Consider the following 17263-nt stretch of genomic DNA (forward strand, 5'->3'; position numbering starts at 1 on the left):
AAAGTTTAGAATATTAAAAAAAAAAATGGAAATGTGGTCTTCTCAGTTCATGCTTACTGAACAGATTAAACAAATAAATCTTTGGCCTCTAAGAGTTGATGATCAAACTTCGTAACTGATGTAAAGAAAATACAATTCTACTGCATTGCCCATATCCAGAATCAGAAGAGGCTATAAGATACTCCTGCTAATTACATATCAAATAAGTATTACCTATTTTATAATAATCACCTGTGTTCAGAAAATTTGTGCAATATTTTGATTGATAATTACAGTCTCATGAATTGTGTATAATCTTGTTATACACATCTTCTGGCACTTCCTCAAATGAGTTTGTCATTTTATTTCCACATATTGTACAAGAGAAGGTAGTTGTTTTCTAAATATTCTGTTTAACTTAAAAGAGTTTTGTGACTATTTTATACAGTTAATACTTTTGAGTAAATATTTCAAGTTTTAAATACAAGGAATTTTTTTGGGAAAAAAATCCTTTTGTAAGTTGGATAAGGGAAAAAAACACCCATGCAGTACTTGAACTACTTTGAGGTACTCGTGTTTGCAAATAATGAGGTTGTACAGAACGTCAGAAAAAGGTAAGTAGTAGGAGAACAGTCTGTGGAACAGAGCAGTCATGGAAATAAACTAAAAATTAAAATCTGTATCTGAATCATGCTTCTTATTCAAGAAGGAAGCAGTGACAATGGTGTTGTAGGCTCTCCACGATAATTGTTGTACATCTTGTTTTACATTTTTCCCTGTAATTTTTTAATAATAACTTCCAGAAATTTATCTTTTTCAGTATATTTAGGACTTTGGAGTAAAGAATAAATTTGGAAGAAGTTCATATTTATCATTTGAATGCCATATCATTATCCTGAAATAACTTGCACCTATTATGTTTGAAAAAGATGTATTCCTTCACAGAATCATAGAATGGTTTAGGTTGTAAGGGACCTTTAAAGGTCATCTAGTCCAACCCCCCAACCCATTCAGACACTTCTGAAAAGGATAAGCATATTTTTACACATTAAGGAAAGTGGTGTTTGGATTATATAGTTACTGAAGATCTGAGTTTGAAATTTCAACATTTAATAAAGCATTACTGGAATTCCCAAGATCTGCATGTGTATTTTAAACATTGATCTTACTATGGCAAGGGTGGCTGTGAGTAGACAAAACACAGTTACCTTGTTTTTTGTCTGCTGTAAGACGGAGAGGCACAAAGGAAAGATTCCTTCTGTTACGCTGACATACAATATACATACATACACACACACTTTTGTACACACATATTTTACACAGATTTTTTTTTTTCCCCCTGACCTCTTCTGTTGGGAAAAGTATTTCAGGGCTCTTTTTAAATTGGGATTGAAACTTAAGGAACCTACCGTATTCCTCTGTGTCTTTAAAGGACTCTTGCATTTGGAGATACTAGAAGCAGCCAAATGATACAGTCTTGAAAGAACTTGAAAGTAACAGGAGGGTGGGGGCTGTGGGCAAAGAAATTCTGTGGTGCTTCTTAGAGTTGAAATTAATACAATTGAAATTAAAACACAACCAAAAGCAGGAACAGAATTAAATACAATTAAACAGAAAAGCACTTAAGGTAATAAACTTTTTGATTGTTCTGTCATGATTTAGTTTAGGTAAATCATAAACACTTAGCCACTAAAATAAAATTGGTGTAAACTAGATGGAATACATTTTTGGGTTGGTGCCTGAATTAGTTTTATTCATATTGTTATAAATTTCACTTGTGTTAGCCTGAGATTGTGATTGTCAGTGATGAGGTGCTTAAAAACCTTCTGTAGCAACGTTTCTTTCAGGTAATCCAGTCTGAAATTTACTTATTCTTGTCTTCATCTGGTCACCATTCTTGTCTTCATCTTCATCTACAGAAGCCATTTAGAAGGTGATATGATGGATAGTAAGCTAAATGTATCTGACAAACTGTAAGAAATACTAGGAAGTTCAGTTAAGAACTACTGAGCTCAGGTACACCACCAACTCATTTACAGTAAAGTTTAGGATTAGGTCCATTTCAGTTTGCCCTTTAATTGATGTTTTCTTACATATCTGAAAAGAGTGCTTATTTTCCTTCTTTTGCTTTTATATGTTACCATTTGTACCTTAAACTTTTATCTCAAGTGTGCCCAGGCAAAGATCTATGAGGTCTATTTTGTGTCTGATATTTGTTGAGTACCTAGACTTTTGCATAGTACAGCTCAATCTAGCTGTATTCCAGCTGCTTTCCTGCACACACTTCAAAAGTTGTAACTGAGGAATGCATCTCTGGTGGTGTTCTGATATAAAGATATAAAACGAGAATAATTTGATCTCTTTAAACTCTGATTTTTAAAATATAAAAATGTTTCCATTTGGTTGTTAATGTGTTAATAATGTCATCATGCTTTACAGTTTAATCACTTGGTAAGCTGTGGGCCAGAGATCTAGGCAGTGCTAGTTTGTGCTAGCTGTTCACCGTGAGGTTGGCTGAATTAGTTTTGTGTGTATAATTTTTAGAGTGACAGTTTAAGAAATATGCATGTGAGAAAGGACCATTTAAAGAAGGAGATACCGATTCAGTTCAAAAGTCCTCTTAATAGCGTAGTCTCATCTTCAACAGCACCAAAAACTGGTGCTTTAGGGAGAGGGATTTAAAGATAAGAGCAAGTTCATTGTGATGCATTTTCAATGTATCTTCTCAGCTGCTTACTGGAAGCTTGAGTTTGCTATCCACATCATCATGCTTACTAATCTAAAAATTCTAATCTCTCCTCATATTCCATATCTCTGATCAGCCTTTCCCCCTTCTCTTTGTCTTGCCTGATACTTGTCTGGTTTTTGAAGTGGGGTGACCATAAGTGCACACAGTAGTCATAGTATGAAGGAAAAATTTTATGCAGTGACATGATGTTACTTGCTTTGTATTTTTTATCTCACTTTCCTGGGGTTTTGTGCCTTTTGACTTCTGCAGAACATTGACTTAACAATTCTACAATTCTCTGAAAATGTTCAGTTAGGGGCCCATCAGTGTATATAGAATTTTTTTTTTCAAGTCCTGTTATTAATGTTTCAAGGCCAGCTGCACCACTTCTGATGAATTTTCAAGTATCACTGATGACTCATCTTCAACTCTTCAGACTCTGGTTTAGTTTCGATTGCCTAGAATAATTTTGTCTCAGCAGACTGTCTCCTCACTAGATAGACCTCTTCTAGGTTACTTGGAAATCTGTTGAACAGCATGTTTTCACCTATAGGTCTCTGTGGGACATCTGATGATTGCCTTCCATTGTAACTGCGTTTTTGTCTTTTCTATTATCTAGTCCTTTTTTATTAATGAGAGTGCCTTTCCACCCTGTAAAGGATGACATTTTCAAAGATGTTGAGGGGCTTTTTCAAAAGTTTTTAGAATGTTATCAAATATGTGTGGAATAGTCTACTCTTGGAAAATCTTTCCTTCAAAACACCTGTGGTCCAGAATTTGTCTAAGTGCAAATAGTTGCTGATTTAATCTGAATTAAATTAAAGTGGATTGGTTGCACTGCATTGATTAACCTGGATTAACACAAGAGACTTTTGTTTAAATCCAAAGTGTGCCGCTTTTCATTTATCTTAATTCATTTTAGCAATTAATGAATTTAAATCAACCTAGCAAGAACTAGCTCTGAGTAAGAATCATAGAGTCATAGAATGGTTTAGGTTGGAAGGGACCTTAAAGATCACCTAGTTTCAACCATGGGCCCAGACACCTTCCATTAGACCAAGTTACTCAAAGCCCCCTCCAGCCTGGCCTTGAACACTTCCAGGGATGGGGCACCTACAACCTCTCTGGGCAATGTCTCAGTGGTGTTCTACATTTGTGTATTTCCTCATATAAACAAACTGCACTAGTGTCCAAATTAGTTTCTGCATTTTTATTTTTAGAAAAATAATTTATGATGGTACATTGTACCCAGTAGTGATTGCTTTCTGGGTGATAGGAATCTTGTAGTTCTGGTGTGATTTTGCTCCAGATTTTTTCTTGCAGTACTACTAAGACAGGGTTTTTTTTCTTTTGATAGCTGGTGAATTCTGACATTCTTGATTTGCATTACAGACTTATTCCTAGTTCCTTCTAGAATATGAATGAGAATATGAGAGAAGTCTGAAATGTTTTCTGATCTAGAGATGTGGAGGAACACTTGTTGGTGGGATAAAGACAGGATAAGGAGTTGCAGATTTGGAGGAAAAATGAGATAGATGTATGTAACTTTGAAGAGCTTAATATGTGGGGAAAAACACGTCACTTATAGAAGCAATTAAGAATTACTAATTACTGGTTTCTTATTACTAGAGTAGGTGACTGGGAGTTTTTGTCACTGCTCTGTCCATTCATCCAACAATAACAAACTTAAGTTCTTCTGCAGTATTCCTGTGTAAATACTGCTTATTGATGTGCTTCCAATACGGCTTCACAGCAGATGTGACTTGCTTTTTTTAACTTTCCTTCAATGTTGGGAAGGTATCACAAGGTATGACATTGATATGTTCATATGTATTTCAGTTCTGCAAGCTTCAGATTCTAGCTACATTCTTTTCCCTAGGATACACTTTAATAATGTATTTTTAAACCTTTATGTAACACCTTAATGGACAATTTTCTTTTTTTTTTGCTTGCTCTAATATCTATGTAATAATTCAGAATTTGAGAGGAATACATGGCCTTCAGGACATTGTGTCCAGGGACACTGTACACTGAACTTGAAACAAATACTCAACTTGAACAAAACACAATTTAAACAAAACCTGTACACTATATAAGAGGTAGCAGTCATCAGTGGAGATCCTTTTTAAAACCAATTTTATGTGTAGAGGTTCAAATAATGGAGGAGTCCTTGAAAGTCTACCATTTGAAAACAAAAGCCCAACACTTGTATTTTACTCCTATGCCCTGTGTACCTTTTCTTCTTGCTGCCAGTCTGACATTTCAGATCAACTTTACTCCTCTTTCCGTTTCTGATTCCAAGTAAAATGTGAAAAAATGCTAGCTATGCAAATTTTCTTCTGGATGCAGAGAATTAGACTTCAAATGCAATTTGAGTATCTCCTTGTTTTGTGACAAATGTGAATAACCAGAATTCGTGATTTTAAGTTGTACTTTAGTATGTTGTGTAATAATATTAGAGCTGAACTACAATAGTTTTTTAACTGTGCTGCTTAGAGTGATCTATAAAATCTTTATAGTGTCTTTCTCTAACGTCTGTAAGTAACCAGAGTCTTGCTTTGAGGGGAGAGGGTCTGGCTGGTTTTTTGTTTGGTTTATTTTTTATGTTTTAACCATTTATTTATTTTCCTCCAGACAGGTAATGGGTTAAAGTGGCAGTAGAAACTGCCTTCTGGTACTAAGGCTTAAAAACTGCACTTAACCACTTGCTCAGGGCATATGGAATAAAACATCAGGCAAAGTAATTTACAGTCCTGTTTGCCTTTGAGGATAATGCAGACCAGGGCTGAATAATGAAAGTATTATTTCCTGCGTTTTTGTCAATTCAAGGTCCCTATTTCAGCTATACTGGAAAAAGGCAATGAAGGTCTAGAAGTAGCTTCATTTCTTGTTTGCTGTTTTGAATGCCCTGGAAATAACGGCTGCAGGATCATGCACTTGGTGTTACATGCTTGAGGACTGGAAGACTTAAGCAAGGAAAAAGAAATCTGAAAATATTGTGTGGTTTTGACCCCAAAGGAATCTAGTGACACAGAAACATTGGGTTCATCAGTTACACATACACTTTTCATTAAAATGGCTTCCACTCAGGATTTGATTCAAAAGTCTCTAATTAATATTGATTCTTGTTGCACAAAATTGTATTTAATATATACAGTATTTACATAGTAAGGTAAACACCTGGTTAAAAGGCAGAGTCTCATGAGAAATTTCATCTGTCTTCCAATGTTGCTATTTTTCAAATCATGCTTTGTTTAGTCTATTTATTTTACATTCTAAAACTAGTTTATTGCTCTAATAATAACATTTTACAAACTGGGAAAAAGCTTTAAGGAGTAAACCACTGTACTTAAATACACACTATTTAACTATATTTAAATATATGTCGTTGTGGTTTTAAAGTGTAGTCCTGGGTTTGACTAGGAAGAGTACAATACTGATGTTTGTCTTTCTTAATTAATACTATTACTGAAATTGGCCTGCTCTGTGAGCTATTTTTGCTTTATGAAAAGACAATAATAGGAAAAGGGATGTTTCTAATAGGCTATAGCCCAAACTGTGGCACTTGGTGATCTGTTGTAGAATTCTAGTATTTTAACAAGTCTGTAATGAAATATTTTAGAAAAATAAATCTAGCATAACTGAAATCTGAAGTTGCCTATATATTCTTATTTAGAGGTATCTATCTGTACAGCAGGCAACTTGAACTGCTCCAATACTGGAAAATTTAATGTACCACTCAATTACTATTCTTTAGCCCAATTTAAAATAATAGATTGGGAGTGAGGTCTTAATGCAGTGTAACCTTCGGAACATTAGAAATAACCTCTTTCCCTTCTGAAATCAGTGTACAGTAATGGCATCAGTCTTACCGTTTCACAGGCGAAGATATTCTGACTGCATTTAAAGTTTTTATATTTAGCGCAGTTGTTCAGTAGCTTGTTCCCCTCTCTCACACTGCAAGTTCCAAGACCATTTACATTTTTTGTCAATTCATAAAAAAAAATCTGTATCTCATTCAGCATTTACATATATTTATGTAAAATCACTGTATTATGTCACTCCCACAACATTATGTTAACTCTACCTTAAATGCGTTTTCCATGTTTAGAACTGGCATTTATCTCTTGATAGGATGTTTTTGTTGTTGTTGGACTCCTGTATTCTGTCTTGCCATGATCTGGTTGTTTTCTCTTTCAGCAGAGGCAGTCCACTGTTTTCCCCATGATGATATTCCTGTTTATATTTTTGTTGGTATGTGTATTTGCAACAGTGTGAAGTATAGAGGAAGGTATTGTCAGAATTTTATTCAAAGCTATTCCCAGACTTTTTTGAGCAGTAAAACATGTTTAATCGTTAAAATTTCTTGTGAACACACTTAGTATGTCTTTAGTATGGCTTAGTGGGCTATTTATTAGGGACTAGGGACTGTAGTTTGGGAATTGCTATCCTGAACCTTGGTATTTACTTGCATCTGCTACATTTTATGAGTGTAACTGGAAAGTGGTACTTTCAAATTTTATGTGTATACAGGGTAGGATACTTAATAGTTTGTTCCCACTGTAATTCTGAAAAATAGATATTCATATATGAATAACTGACATATGCTGGAAAAATAATTAAAACATGTAAAAGATGCTAAGAATGAGTGCTTTGAGAACCACAATGCTGAAGTTTCTCCTGTGAATCTTACTTAAGACAGAACTCGCGCTGGCTTAAGTGTAAGCTTATTAAAAAAGATCACTATGTAGTGTAGGGAGTAACGGAAGGTGTTAGTACAAATAATTTTTACTTTTTTATAAAAACAGCAAAATTAGCTGAAATTGCAGTTACAGTTGGAAGCTTTCTTTTTTTTTTCTAAACTACAGTCAGTCATTTGATAGGATAGAACAGTTATGTTTTTTCCATATTATTTCAACATCTGTTGAACAAGAGTCTGTACAGCACATGAGAGCACCACAGTCTGTAGATGGTATGCAAGACATGCTTCTGTCTAGAAGAGTTTTCTCATCGCATACTTTCTTCCTTCCTCTTAAGGAAAGAGAACAATGTTTTTAGGGAGGTATCTAACACAGGTGCAATTTTTAATTTGACCACCAGGTAATATAGGCTAGTTCACCTTTGAGAACAGTGTGCATGTAATATTTCATTTAACTCAATAACTACTTCTAGCTAAACTCTGCGTGGAGCATGAGCTTCTGTTTCCTTCTGTGCTTTTCCATTCTGACAGTGCTGTGCTTTTGAAGTCAGCACCATACACTGGGATTTCATCTAAAAACTGCTACTGCCAGTTATTTCAGTGAAACAGTCAAATAGTTCCAAAACAATAAGACCTGTGTGAAGTTTCTCATCAGACTGGTTTCAGTTAAGGCGTTAGATCCTGTTCAGAAATTGAGAATCCTGAATTTGAACTCCTGTGTCTCCAAAATTCAGTGTTCAGGTGGCCTTGGACTTATGCAAAAATATGAATCTTACTGTCATAAAATTTTAAATAAAAATGAAGGGTAGCAGTAGTCTTAAAGAAATTCTTGTGCTTCTAAAGTAGATAGGCAGGATTTGAGGAAGCTGTATTGTTGGAAACCATTTCTATATGAATATAGTCACAAAAAACCCACTGTTTTGTTTCAGCATGGTGTTTAGTGTAACCTGGTGGCAGGAATTCCTAATCACACTTCGAAGGCTTGGATTCTCTTCCCAACTGCCACCAGCTTGTACTGTGAACATGAACACATCACTTCCGTGTTCCTCTGTTTCCATTCCTGCTCTGTTTGTCTTGTCAACTTGTAACGTATTGTTTTTGGAACAGAATCTGTATCTTACATTTATACGACTATTCAGTCTACCAGAGTGGCTGTATTGAACAGTATTTAGTATCAGGTCTGTATTTCTTGCACGACAATTGTCTTTAAACAGTATTTCGTTTAACTTGTTACTGAACACAGCCACGTACAAGTATGCAAATAGTCTTTGTGAACATGTTAACTTAGAGTGCGCAATGTTTTCTCAGGTTCCGGTTGCCAGAGCCAGCATTCTCTGGCTCATCGGTGAGTACTGTGAACGGGTTCCAAAGATCGCACCTGATGTTTTGAGAAAAACAGCCAAGAGCTTCACTACTGAAGACGACCTTGTAAAGTTGCAGATCTTAAATTTGGGCGCAAAACTCTATTTAACAAACTCAAAGCAGGTAAGCTTAAACTCAGAAGTGGATGTATTTAGAGTCATAGTAGTTTTGTATGTCTGTATAGATCAGTGGTGATTTTTTATGTAAGTAACCAAAACTAGTCCATATTATTCTATGAAGAAAAGCTGAGCATCAGTTTTCAAGAAATCTAAGAAACTAAATCTAACCATGAGTCTTTGAGTATGTACTGGATTGTAAATGTGAATGTAGTGATGAAATCACTCTTTTTTGCCTCTTTCTTTCTTGGGGAAAACGTGGATTTTTTAATTCACATAAATAGGGAAGATTTGTAAATTGTATTACTAGTATCAGATAGGAGATTTTCCAGATGTGATTTGCTGTTATCTGGATCCAAGACCATAATTTTCAAGGGAGTATTGTCAATTTGAACAAGAACCTGCTTATTTTTTGTTCAGGATATCTAAAATGAGGTGCCAGCAGAAGGCCTCAGTGTGTCTCCGTCATATCCACCGACTGCACATCTTAAAGATAGTAACTACTTCCACTTTTTCTGTATTTCTTACTATTTCAATTTATCTTGTGGTTTGATCATCTCTAGTAATAAAGCTAATCTAAAAATGTCACATAGTACAAAAAGGTAACTTAGATCTCCAGGAAGCTTACAACAATAGCTGTGAGAAGTGCCAGCTGCCTCTCTTCTCTTCTCTCTTCTTCTCAATGACAGCACTGTGAACTTCGTCACTTTCTGGAATCTTGACACTAATTTTTCACTGTAATTCCAACAGTTAGTGTAAAAGGTTGTAAAATCAAAGATTTTTTTTTTTCCCCAAATGTAGGAGAAATATAATGTCTGAGATGTATACACTTTTCTGGTCAGCTGGACCTCTTTGTTTTACAACAGCTTGGACAGCACAAGATCTTGTACCTCTGCAACTGTGGTGACCTCTGGTTCCTTGATAGCTATATCCAACTGCAAACTTGATCTGTCTGAGGCTTTATTCTGTAGGGTGTGTGGGAGGTGAACTGTCTTGCCATGCATTTAGCTAATGAATACTTGTCCTTTGCTTATACAGTCTAAAATGGAGCAGTAACAAAGGTGACTTCTTTCTGTCAGTGATCATCTTAATGAAAATACTGATTGAGCTAAGGCAAGATTGGTTTGGTTATCTAAAGTTTTTTCTTTTGGCCCATTACATAATATTCACTAATTTTCCATATAATTTTGGTCATTTTATACTCACTTTTCTACACCATATTTGGCCAAAAATCCATTGCCTACAAGGAGGTGATGATTTCTGTGATGCTCTTTTTCCAGTTTCACGTCTTAATACGTTTTAAACTGTCATTATAAGTGTTGCATAACCCTTTATTCAAATACAGTAATGATGATAAAGCAGAAGAAACTGTCTTCTGAGATGCCTACTAAATGATGGGTTTCATCAAAGGGTGTTTTTCTCTTTTAGTTTTAGGTTGTGGAAAAGTAAATTGTCTTCTCAAGTGGTCAAGCCATTCATATACAAAATTCTAACAGAGTAGGTTGATGACTTGGCTTGATTCAAAGCTCCTTCCAAACTAGAATATGATGGTTTTGCCTTTAGGACCTGGCAACACTTTTCCTGTATGTACTTCCTTATTCTCAGGAGTAACTCTTCTTTACTCACTCAGTATTAGAACGTTTCTTTCTGGAATTAATTCAGTTCCTAAAAAGTCCAGCCATTTTTCAGTCTAATTTCTCAAAACTTGAAAGCAAATCTTGTACGCTTGACTGCTCCGTTGTCAGTCTGTCCACCTCTTCTCATCCCCATGTTTTCTCCCTCCTGTCCTAACCCACCACATAATACTTTTTGAATCCTTAATCAGCTTCATCCAAGGTCAATGAGTTGTGAAAATCTCAAAGATACAATGTCACTTTATTGAAAAGTAGTGGTAGGTTAGCCAGGAGAGACTCCACACCACCCAAACAGATGAAAAGAGCTCTTTCCCCAAGTGAGGGACAGACAGGTAAAACTCATTTGTTAAATCTTGTTTGGAGAAAAGCACAAAATTCTGGAGGAAGTAAGACTTTGTTATTTTTTCCCTTTCTGTAAATATTTTATTTGCTGATATTTTCCTTAAGATTCAGGATTTTCTATAAGAATTTCCATTTTCCTTTAAAGCCTATGATCACCCCATGAATTTTCAAAGGCTGTATATAATTTAAGGAAGAGTTTCAGGTTCAATCCTACCTGGATGAATATGTAGTAAGAACAGGCTTTCCTCTGGTCGTCTATGTCGTTTGGTAAACTTGCTTCCTTTTTTCATCACTTAGGGACATAAAAATCCTTATGAATGTGCTAGATAGCTGTCTAAATGGAACTCATATAGGAGAATGCGTGATGCAGAAAATATCATCTAATTGCTTTAGCTGTTTCTTGCATATAGCAGGAAGAATAAAGAGATTTTGATGGGCTTCTGTTGTGTAACACAGTAGGAGTCCCACCAGAAAAAGTCTTTAGTAGTCCTAATGTGTACGTAGATATGTCAAAAGTGGTTTAGCACAATAGGCTTATCTTATGTATCTAAAGAATCAAGTTACTGCAAGCTAATGATATCAGAGAGGACAGATAGCTTCTCTCTCCCATTATAGAACCTCCTCTGTTGGTGATACTTTTATTATAAAATTTTTCAAGTGAGTATCTACCAAAAGGTTAATTGCTGCTAACAGAGGGTAGGCATTTAATCCTTAAATAGAACTATTGCCACTAGAAAATTCTAGAAATGTTGCTGAAGGATGACTTGAAGTATACTTTTCATATTTGCCAAACCAAAATGTACAAAAAATAGTAATAGATTCTAACAGTGTGGGGATAAAAGAAATTATATTATGCCTATGTAATCAGCATGTCCAGATAACAGGCGATGTTGACATATGGTAATAAATGCATTATATCATATATCAGAATACTTTGTGTTACTGTTCTATGAAGCAGTCATGGTGTGCAGATTCTGTTATATTTCACCGAATTAGTGTGCTTGCTCAAATAATTTTTGGCTTCTTATGGACATTCCTTTGTTGGAAAAACTGATGTGTATTCATTAGTTTATTTTTTGTTTTGTAATTAAAATTAATTCTTTCTATTAACTACCTCCATGAGGAAAAGTTTCACTACCTGTTTGGTTGCATTGCCATAAGACAAGAAAAAAACCAGAGTGTTTTCTTGGTGTTTTCATGAAAACTATTTATACTATATATGATGCTTGCAAGGAAATTTCTTGCAGATATGGAGCATTCTTCCATATACATTTGTTGTGTCTTTATCTGTATTGGATGATATGGAAAAGAAATTTTAGGGGAAAGGAAAGGGAGGAGGAAAAGGAAAAGGATCATGGAGAAAACAATGCCATTAAAGAAAATGCCGTCTCTCAGGATCAACTCTTTATCTAATTCCATCCACTCTCCCGGAAAAAGTGCCCACCATGATAGCAAGGCCCTCAACTTTTTCCCATCCCTGTAGCAATTCACAAGCAAAGACCACTGTGCTTTGTGATCTGTTTCGCTGAGCTTTCTGCCATGACAGCAAGGACTCTTGTTTTGTTTTACAGAGGAGAAGTGATGGCAAAGGCTGCAGGAGGTATCCCTCATTTAATTTAATTCATGCTACCTGGGAACCCTCCCTTCCAATTCCATTTAGATTGAACAGCATAAGTCCTGCATGAGCGCAGATTACGTATGCTTTGACTGATGCAGTTGTTTAAAATTTTATACCCTGATATAGAAATAGCTGCCAATAAGCTGTGAAATACATATGGGAAAGTTTTACCTTTCCCAGAGCTAAAACAGTACCTTGGGGGAAAAAATATCTTTTCACACAATCATACTTGGGTATGACAGGGAAAAAAGAAATGAAAAATGTTTCGCTGAAAGGTGTTTTTTAACTATGCTTTTACTATTATTCTTATGTAATGTGACTAATTTCTTCAAATCTTTGGGAGTGTAGGGTATTTTGTGAAATGCTTGCATACATTGCGCTTATGTGGTTAAAATTCAAACCGTTTTTTGTTGTTTATTTCACTTACAGGAGTTAATCAATATTCTGAAAAAGTATTTTTACATCTTTAGATTGCACATAACAAAATTGACTTTTTTTTTAATGTATTTTTTCATTCACATGTTTGAATCTATGTTACGGTTACAACAATAGCATGATGAACAAGATATATATGCAAGGTTGCTTCTTTGTAGAAATAAAAGAAATCCTCCTTGACAACACATTTTTAACCCTGTGTTATTCATCCATTCTGAGTTGAAATACTAAAAATTTATTTCCTTATGATGGTATATTATTTTTGCTCTTTTTCCTGTTTGCTTATATATAAAGAAAGTGGCATACTCCTTTCAAATGTATCTAATGGATACAAGTCAGTTCAGCACTATTGTTCTGGTTACACTGTGTTATTGCTAAGATACTGGAAAAGTCTTCCTGGTTTTTTATATTCTCTTTTTAATTTTAAAAATTTAACTGAATTATTAAAATTATTTAATACACATTCATATTCTCAGACATCAAATTAGGAAGTCCTATTATGCTGTAAAAAGCTGTGATAATATAAGTTGCTCTCTTACATAAATAAATAAATGACTGATATTACTGGAGGCTTTAAGCTTCAAGAAAAAAATGGAAGAAGTCTTTTATCCTGGTTTTTAGAGGGCATCAGCAGCTTGCTTTTATGAAAAAGTAACAGCTAAATGCACTGCAAATAATTTGCAGTAATCCAGTTCAGTGATTCATGTGTCTGCTTTAATGGGTCATAATTCAGGATAAAGTAACTGAGTGCAGTCAGAGTGCAGACACTGCTTATGCCAGGGACAGTATCTCTTCATAAAACACACCTCAGCAGAAGCAGTTTGCCAGCCCCCTAATACCCTCTGATGTTTTGATGTCCTGCATATTTTTCCGATTAAGTTTTGAGTGCCATGTTTTTAGTTGTATTTCCACATTCATTATCCTCACGTAGACCCTTCAGCGGGTTTGCCATATATGATTATTTTTTTAATGATGCCTTTCTTTCCACTTCAGCAGTTTAATAATCTAGCACATGGCTGCTTCTCAGTACTCAGCATTCACCTCCCCAATACAGAAGAGGACATGTGCTTTGGCTGCAGAATTCCATTTGCAGCTTTAGAAATGCATATTCCCTGTGGAACAACATTTGTTTGACATAACCATTCATTTTTATTACCTCTTTAAATATGTTTATCCAGAGTTATCAATAATCATAAATAACTTGTATTCTGTTCTTGTCCTGTTTTTTTCCACAGACAAAATTGCTTACCCAGTATGTATTAAATCTCGGCAAGTATGATCAAAGCTACGACATCAGAGACCGTACAAGATTTATTAGGCAGCTTATTGTTCCGAATGAGAAGAGTGGAGCTTTAAGCAAATATGCCAAAAAAATATTTCTGGCACAGAAACCTGCCCCATTGCTTGAGTCTCCTTTTAAAGGTATAACTGCCAAAATCATTTGGGAAATGTTCATTGTGTAAAGGAATGTGGCAGCCTATTCTATTTCAAATATGCTCACAAATTGTGTCACTTAGCAAATACAAATGATTAATATGCAAGGGTATTTGCTCTGCTTATTTGCTTTTCAGGAAGCAAGGTTTGCATGGTGCAAACACAGTGCATTTCTCTGATGATAAACCCTGACAAACTGATTCATTTCTATTCATGTGGATTTTAAATTTGATTTAAATAACAGAAGGTGTGTCTTTTGAGGAAAACTATTCTTCAGTTTAGGAAAACAGCTATAGTCTTTTATCTGGATTTTAATAGAAGATTGCTAATTTGAGTATTGTAAATGTTTTATGAATCTGAAATAAATTGAATATCAATAGATCAGGTTTTTATTATTTTTCTCCGAAGTCATAATTTACCCTGTGTGTTTTCCCGGTCCTTTTACAGGTAAGAACCATTGTCTCTTTTCTCAAGTTAAAAGGTTATCAGGTTTATCTTAATTAAAAATGCTCTGTTATTGAGACGATTTGCGATTTTAATTTTCATACTTACTTAGTCCCAGTTTTGAAGCTCTAAAAGGAGCTCCATTTTGAAGAAAAACTATTAAAATTCTGGATGTGTTTGTGCCAAGACATGTATATGGATTGTTTAACTCTGCTGTCATTCTTAATATTCACAGTAAAGTAATTTTTAGAGAAGCTACATTTCAGAGCAACACCTCTAAACACACTGACTGATTAGCTTTTTTATTGACCATTATGGGGGAGATTATTGTAATCTATGGACTGAAATCAGTTTTCTGACCTATGAAGAGCTTCCTAGTTTATATTTATTCCATGACATTTGAGGTAATATAATGGCAATTACCTTTAGTCCTGATTAAGATTGCTCTTTGTGGTAGAGCTCATGGTGTTTGTGTATTTCTCCCCTCCCTCCTTTTTTTTCATAGATCGGGATCATTTCCAGCTTGGCACCTTGTCTCACACACTGAACAGCCGAGCCACCGGCTACCTGGAGCTGTCCAACTGGCCAGAGGTGGCCCCTGACCCTTCTGTCAGAAATGTTGACGTAGCTGAGTTGGTACGTCAGCATCTTTAAAAGAAACTTTGCTGAAGGCACTTGTCAATATAGAATATTAACCTAAAAATACAAGTATTTAGGTACTATCTGTATGCTGTGCTGAAAAACATCGATGCATGTGAACATGCATGTTGCTTATTTTAGCTTGGAAACGGAACATTTGGAAACCTGCATGATTCTTGTTCATTTCTTTTCAATGAGAGGAGCGGATCAGCTGTAGGCCACTTCTGCTTCACTTGTGGATTAAATGGGCTTTTTTCCCCCTCCATCTCACATCCGATTTCATAGCTGTTACATTTGCTGTGCTGCAGTATGTTAATTGCTGTTAATGATGAGAGTAGCTGGACTACCAAAGTAGGAGGTGAGCGGAGGTTTGTTCATGTACAAATCCAAGTCTAAACAGAAAAAAATAGGTAATATAAACAAAAGGCAGTGGCAGGGGGAAAAATGATGTATGTTTCGAAGTGTAAAGTTTGGAAGAGACCAGGGTTTACATTTCAGATCATCTGGAGAGAATTAGGGAAGTTTATAACAGGAAAACATAATCTGTTAGTGCACTAGTCTTTTGTTGACATTACAGGGCTGGTTGTCTACTACCAATAGCTTTTTGTTACTGGATTGTAAACTTTGAGGCAAAGTCATGTTCTGGTATCGGAGTTGTGATTTATGCATCAGGTACCAGAGTCCTACTAAATGTCAGTGAAAGCTATTGAACAGTAACAGAAATGTAAATTTATTGGAATATAGTGTGCTGATGGTGCTCCTGGAGGTATGTCGTTGTAACAGGTATACCCATGGTCCTTGCCATGAGCCAACTTCTACAGTAAATTGCACATGAATTAATTTGCCTATTAGATGTTAGGCATAGAATGGGTAGAGAAAATTGTAAAAAATAGGTATGACTTGCAGAAACCAGTGAACAGCAATGTGGTAGTACAGGCATTTCTCCTTAATACTTTAATATTACTTGTCTACCTTCTTTATACATTTCAGGAAAAGAGGTATTTGTGTACAAACTTTTGAAAGCTTTTATGGGGAGAATCTGAAGGCAATCAGCTCAAACAGGGGATTGTAAATGATAGGGTTGGCATGAAAGAATGTGTAAAGGTGCCAGCATCCATAAAAACAAAACATATTGCAGGAAATTGATCAAATGGAGTAACATCCATCTACAATATAACAGAAAATATCTCCCTCCAACCATTTAAACCTTAAAACAAACATGAAAATCCTTTTCCCATGATTTTTTGGAAGTATTTTCTTTGGAGAACGGTCATCTCATTGTCATTAATTTTGTGGTTCCTCTAATACTGCTTGTGCCTACACAATGTACGTGAGTGAAGCTGAGTTGTTAAGCTGCAATCCACAATTAAATTGGCATTTATATGCAAAAGCATACTGGCTTTTTAAAACACCAGTTGCTGGTTGGAGCATTACAAGGCTTTAGCAACTTTTGGTGTTTAAGAGGAATCCAGTGCATCTCTAGAGCTGTACACCATTGCAAGTCACTGTTAGAGCTGTTTCAAAAGTTAGTCTTAGTCCAGATCAGCGCAGTCACCGAGGCAGACCTGTACCACTCTGTTTATATAGTTGTCTGCCTATTTGATATTTACAGGCCTGAGTTTTTCTTCTGCTTCTCTAGTAGTATAGGGGGTATGGGAAGAAAGAAAGTCTGGCCAAAATATTGTCACATTCTGGTGTTCTCTTGGTAGTAACAATTCCTTTGTGGCTGCTGGAACTTCTGCTGCCTACTGGGTCCACATCTGTTTTCCCCTTAAAACTTCGAATGATAAAGGTGGTGACTAGCCATATTTACCCTTCATTCTAGTCATAGGC

General features: G+C 35.5%; 1 protein-coding gene across 3 annotated transcripts in view; it reads left to right on the forward strand.

Moving 5' to 3' along the window:
* AP3B1 (adaptor related protein complex 3 subunit beta 1) overlaps positions 1–17263 on the forward strand; it is a 163521-nt gene that overhangs the window by 79904 nt on the left and 66354 nt on the right. For all 3 annotated transcript variants that reach the window (XR_012621587.1, XM_074812298.1, XM_074812297.1), the window contains exons 15-17: positions 8715–8891; positions 14149–14335; positions 15297–15427. Coding sequence is in view for 2 of the 3 variants with exons in the window: in XM_074812298.1 (XP_074668399.1) it covers positions 8715–8891; positions 14149–14335; positions 15297–15427 (495 nt within the window). In the remaining variant the exon portion in view is untranslated. The remainder of the gene's footprint in view (positions 1–8714; positions 8892–14148; positions 14336–15296; positions 15428–17263) is intronic.

The sequence above is a fragment of the Strix aluco genome, chromosome Z (assembly GCF_031877795.1).
Source record: "Strix aluco isolate bStrAlu1 chromosome Z, bStrAlu1.hap1, whole genome shotgun sequence".
Taxonomy (NCBI): Eukaryota; Metazoa; Chordata; class Aves; order Strigiformes; family Strigidae; genus Strix; species Strix aluco.